General features: G+C 41.9%; 1 protein-coding gene across 1 annotated transcript; it reads right to left on the bottom strand.

The window, feature by feature from the left end:
• Window positions 1-1987: 1987 nt before the first annotated feature.
• Chchd7 (coiled-coil-helix-coiled-coil-helix domain containing 7) lies at window positions 1988-4635 on the bottom strand (the record flags this gene model as incomplete). Its single annotated transcript, XM_013520257.1, is given in 3 exon segments — window positions 1988-2125; window positions 2970-3068; window positions 4566-4635. Coding segments are annotated over 3 exon segments (258 nt in total). The 3' UTR covers window positions 1988-2020.
• Window positions 4636-6198: the final 1563 nt, after the last annotated feature.

Here is a 6198-nt window from a genome sequence, read left to right as displayed (position 1 = left end):
CAATACAAAAGAATTTTTGAAATTTTTTTTTATTCAAATAGACTCACATTCAACAACCAGCAAATGAACAGACACTTCTCAGAAGGAAAAATAGCCAGTACATACATGAAGTGTTCAACATTGCTGGCCATTAGAGAAATGCAAGTTAAAACAACACTGAGATCCCATCTTACTCCAGAAAGAATGGATACCAAGGAAACAAATAATAAATGCTATCAAGGCTGCAGGGGATAGGAACCCTTCTATATTGCTGGTGAGAATGTAAACTAGTACCACTATGGAAATCATTATGAAGACTCCTCAAACAACTGAAGATAGAAACTCCACTTAACCCAGCTAGTCCCCTTCCAGGTATCTTTCCAAAAGTAAGGACATATTACAGTAATACGTGCATACCCGTGTTTATAGCAGGACAGTACCTAAATCTATGTCCCTCTATGTCGAGCGAACTCTATGTCCATCAGCAGATGGATAATGAAAATGTGGTGTATATATACACAATGGGTCACTACTCTGACATACGGATACATCTGAATCATGTGTTGGAAAATGTCTGCACCCTGAGACCTTGTTAAGTGAAATAAATCAGACACACAAGCATAAATAAGGCATGATTTCTCTTACATGACAAACCAAAAAACAGCACAATAAAACATAGTTGAGAGGAAGTAGGGAGATCTTTTTCAAAAGGGCAGGGATCATGATGGAGATAAAAGGAACTCAGACAGGCTGTACACGTACCAGCTCTGCACAAGGAATGTAAACATTATGGACTGCAAACATGTCTTAATTAAAAAATGAGAAAACAAGTCAAGGTCACATGGCTTGAAAAGATCTGAATTGGATTTTTGTCTCAATTCATCGTCACCAACCATGAAAGTAATGTTTTTTGATCAAGGCCCAAGAGATAAGAAAGGGTACAGGAATTTGTTTTCATTGGTTTTCTAAAACAATTAACTTTTATTAAAATATGTATCTTTACAAACCTTGTATAAATAACCTTGATTTTAAAAGGCAATGGGTATAAGGAAAACTAGTACACGACTCGCCTCACCACGCTAAAGTACTGTTTGGATATTGTGAGGAAGCGAAGCCCTCCTCTCACTCCAGGGCTGAACTCTCCCCTGACCTCCCAGACCTTTCCTTGTCCACGTCATCCTGCACACAGAAATCCTACTTCTCAGGGAACTCATTTTTTTCTATTACCACAGTTCAAGAACTCAAGGTTCAAGTTATGCTAAATTTGTAGATTTTCAGTTCAGAATCTTGCACCTAAGTCTTTCCTTAAAGAGAACATCCATTCTTTCTCACATCATCACTCTGGCCAATCTTTCCACATCCACTTCCTCCTGAGGAGTTTATTAAACCTATTCAAACAAATGTAAACAAGGGAAGTAAATACAGAGCTGTTAGGACCCAGGACTGCCGCCCACCACTCACCTACCTACAACTTACCGTTCCAGGCGGTGGTGCTGGGGACTGCGCCACGGCCTTCTCACCCACATCCCCAAGCCTTTTCATTTTTTGCATTCTGAGGCAGGATCTGACAAAGTCAAACTTTCCCAGGCTGAGCTCCAATTTATAATCCTTCTGTTTCAAGCTCCCGGATCCCGGGATCCACTTACTTTAGACATTGGGTAGAACAGCCCAGATGCTCCAAATGTGGGTCATGCTTTCCTTCTGTCACGTCGATGCTCACGTCACTTCCTTTCCTTAGGAATAGTGCTTCCTGCCAACCCTATTAAGTCTTCTTTGTTCACATTTCTCTTGTCGTGACCCAGCAGAGAAACTCAACTCCTACCACCCTTTAACACCCCGGGCCTCCAGGTCTAGCATGGCAGAGACACAGCATCGGGATGGCAGGGAAAGTAAGTATCAAGGACACAGGGCCAAATGAATTCTGTCTCCTCGGATCTGTTTGGGTAAGGCCAGCCCAGTCTTAAAAACATTAATCACTAAAAAAAAAAAAAAAAAAAAAATCACCTGCTTCTAGTTATATAATCAATTTTAATGAAAACATTCAATAGGGAATGTTTCCCATTGCTCCCAAGATTTCAGCTCTTTCTGCTGCTGTAGGCATAAACGGCTTCACTCCATTCTGTCTTCTTTCCACCATGATAGAATTCTGTGCATAGGCATAAAAGAAACCAGCATCAGCCAACTATTAAATGGTATATCATTTGCCAGTAATTTGCTATTGTTTGTCAAAAAGAAAATTCTAAAACTCCAGCTTAAGAAATCTAAAACCCTGTTCCAGGAGACTAAATAAATGTTTCAAACTATTAACATTTAAATAGAAGCGATTATTCCCACAGATATATGTTAACAGTAATTGGGACAAGGAACTACCTTAGAAGTACAGGAGCACGAGAATGTATACAGGCCACCAAGAATGGCCGGATAATTGCTAAAGGAAGCAACAGCTCACTGAGCAAAGGGAAAAGAAGTGGCGAGACCCTGGGCTCAGAGAAGCAGAAACTGTGCGTCAATGCTTTGAGAAGGGTGGGACCGTTTCACCTACCACGAGTGGTAGTGAGAACGGAGCCAAGAAATTAAAGTCTAATGTGGTGTGTGAGAGCACACACACACACAGTAAAGAACCTTCACCTACGTTAGGGGAGAGAAAGGGGATATGGGATATATGTCTCTCGACACACTTATATCTAGATATACATCACATTTAGTTATATAGATATACAGCTGTATATAGACACACACAAGGTTATTGCTTTAGGGCCACAGATATTTACACACCCAGGAAGACTCATTTACAGTGAAACTGCCTTCTTGTACCTTAGAGTAAGAGAAAACAAAAACTCAAGGATTCTTTAGTGCCGAAACAGTACAAAGACAGCTGGAAAGTTGCTTCCTTGTGGCCGTCACTGGGAAAGAACTGTGGATACTAACTAATCTCAGGCCTCAGTTTCAAGAGACAGGTTTTGACGGGAAGCTCACCACGCCAGGCTTACCCAGAATCTCCGGCAGTTTTTGTACTTCAAGAAGTAACTGGAACACCTTTCTCTGTTATAGTTATTCTCATCCATACATCTGGTAGAAGCATCAGACTCCTTAAATATGTAAGAGAGTAATCATTTATAAGGTAGAACGGGATCGGAAAGAGACTAGAAACAGAGACTTCTGTAGCTGCATTCCTCCTAAAGCTATCATGTGAAGTGGTTCACTTTTGTTCAAAAAGGTAGACTAATAAAAACTGAATAATCTTGCCAATTACCCCAGAATTCGTTCTGTTGGGCTGGGCATCTTCCTTTTCACAGTCTCAGCCAGTTTTCCAAGTATCTGATCAAAGGAGTTTAAACTGAAGCACTGGCTGTGATTATCTGATACAGAAAGTGAAGCAACACACAATGTTTCAAAATCACTGCTGCACAGCTAGCCTCAGAAACCAGTACTCCAACTCACATACAGCTGTCGGCCTTTCCCAGTTCTCATTCTGACTTGATGTCTGATCTTAATTCTAGCTCACAGATTCCAAGTAAATTGCTAATAAGTGGTTTACATCAAGGAAACCTAAATTAACACCATTTATCTTAATGCATTTTTGGCTATCATTTACTGTTATGCAAGTAAGTACAGTATTATGTAAGCAATTTTAATTGTTATTAACATCATTTTAAGCCAAACCCTGAGCAACACAGGGCTAGTTTAAAAGAGAGCAGATCCCATTTGCAAATTAAACTTGCACTGTCTGAACTGGAAGCAGACTGAATGACACTTCAAAGTGAAAGGGATGATCACGAAATGTGCCAAAGAAAGCTTTCAATAAACAGGCAGGTAATTCGTTTCACAGATCTCAGAAACATGTTCTATTTTTTTTTTTTTTTTGGTTTTTCTCCGGTACCGGGAACCGAACTCACGACCTTGCGCTTGCCAGGCAGGCGCTTTGCCGCTGAGCTAAATCCCCAGCCCCAGAAACATGTTCTATTTAACAGACTTATTTACTAAAGCTGTGGAAAACGGATCTTAATATATTGAACAAGCTTGAATTTCTGTGTCATATATATTTAATGAGTATGTATTTTTGACAAGTGCATACAGGATTAGGGAGCACAATTCCTCACAGAACCAAAATGCAAGGACAATGAGGCCACAAGAAAGTTCTGCAAGTCGTCCAAATTAATCCAAACAAAAGCCTCTTCTGTTTGTAAGATACCTTTGTGAAAACCTTTAGGTTTAAAATAAGCTAATTTTATTATAGGCCTATTAATTACTCTTGGCCAAGTTGTCTCAAGGATATGATAAAATTACTGCTATGAAAACTACAAATTTCAGTGGTAATTTAAAACTGTGGTACCTTCCAGTTTTCAATGTCTGGATTAAAGATTTTCCTCACTGTTACATAGGCTTGTCTAGTTTTACAGGGACAACTCAATGTATGATTTACAAATAAAACTAAAGAATCTCTCCTATCTAAATTATGAACATCTAAAAATGCCCTAGTGAAATAAAATACGCTGGCCAAGCATTTTTTAACAAAAATAACTTTATTCAACACCTGCAGAAAACAAGATGCCCTCAAAATGGAAATGAACAGCAAACCCCCCTACCGACAAGCAAGGATTAACGTCAGGATCTCTCAGTCGCTTTGTCACCAGAGGCATCCTAAGTCTTCTTACTGCAGGGAGACAGAACAAAAAGTTTTAGGCAGTGCGTAACAGAAAATAACTTTTAAAATTTCACTGACTCTGCAAGTTCTTAAAAAGTTTAATTTTGGCATAATGACCACCGAGCAAAAAACTTCATGTACCGTCCGCACCCTCACAGACTTAGATGCGTTTCTCCTTTGCGCTGCTGCCGCCTCACCACAAAGGCCGCGCTGACATGCACCTACTGACGTTTGTAAGGTCCGGTCTGGCCGCTCAGCTACAATTCGGATGTAATTGGCTCTCGTTTCTGAACTAGATTAACAAAATCCAATACTTCTTAATGACCAACACACAAAATAAGCAATAATTGAGTACATTACGACTTTAGCAAAGACATTTATCAACCAAAGTCAGAGTGCTTGCCCTGTGGCCAACGCTAGAATAGTCCATACAACAAAAAGCCAATCACTTAGCTGACATTTTGAGAAGCCCCACAGTGTTTAAAAAAAAAAAAAAAAAAGTTACAATTTTACTCCCGGTAGCATCTTTTGTATGAAATGGCTTCACTTTTCTTGTCCACCATGGGGTCACAAAAATTACCAATTATGTTAAAAGAAATAAAGTGTATTCAGGACAGTCAAATCCCATGAGCCCCTGGTAAGCAGAGGTAGTCTCAATCAAGTCATCCTGACCAATTTCTTCTATCATGAGAACAAGCAGGATATCTGGCTAAAGGAGACCAATCTCTGCAAAGGATGGAAAGAGGTTTGGTTATCGTGAGGCCCTCTAACTTTTAGTAATCTCTAATCATTTTATATCGTAACTTTTATTGAACACCACGGGAAAATACCCGGTCAGCAGAAATACCCTGGCAGAAAGAAAATTCAGGATGTCATTCAATTACATCTTGAAGCTTGCGCACAAGCACACAATTCCTCTTGCACAGTTCTTCTGCAGAAACAATAGGACTTAGGAAATTCGGAGTCTTCTTCACATCCATCCGTGATGTGAGAGCACGGAACCCTGCCTGGGTGCTCACCCATCTTGGCTGTAACAGTCCCAACGATCAGGCACAGAACCGAGGCCCCGTCCTCTCCATGCAAGTACGCGATTCCGTATTTCACCATCACCCAGTCCCAAATTCTTTAAAATTAACACCCAGATAACGACACACGCGCGGGGATCAGGCTTGCTGCATGCGTTTATCTGCATGCCATTTTCCTTCCACATTCTAAATACAACTCTAAGCGTGATTTTCCGAACGTCTCCTCCCTCGCATGAACTCCTATGCATCCACAGGCAAAGAAGAGGAAACGTCAATTTACAGCCAGCGGCAGGGGTGAGGGGCACGGCCGGGAGCTCCACTGCAGAGGCCGTACCCCTCACCCTTCAAGGCCCCGCGCGGGACAACAGCCGCAAGGCTCTACCCTGCAGGAGGGGAGGCGGCGAGAAACCGCCGAGGCAAGCCGAGGGGAGGGCCCGGCACCCCGTGCGTGCGAGCGGGGACCGCACGGCGGCTCACGGCAGCGCGGGAACCGCCCTCCGCCCCGCACGCCGCTCGGAACAGGAAGCGGGGACGGCCCTGCCGGGCGGG

This window comes from Chinchilla lanigera, unplaced genomic scaffold, assembly GCF_000276665.1.
Source record: "Chinchilla lanigera isolate Chin_1 unplaced genomic scaffold, ChiLan1.0 scaffold00053, whole genome shotgun sequence".
Lineage (NCBI taxonomy): Eukaryota > Metazoa > Chordata > Mammalia > Rodentia > Chinchillidae > Chinchilla > Chinchilla lanigera.
This window is presented reverse-complemented; position numbering and strand designations above follow the sequence as displayed.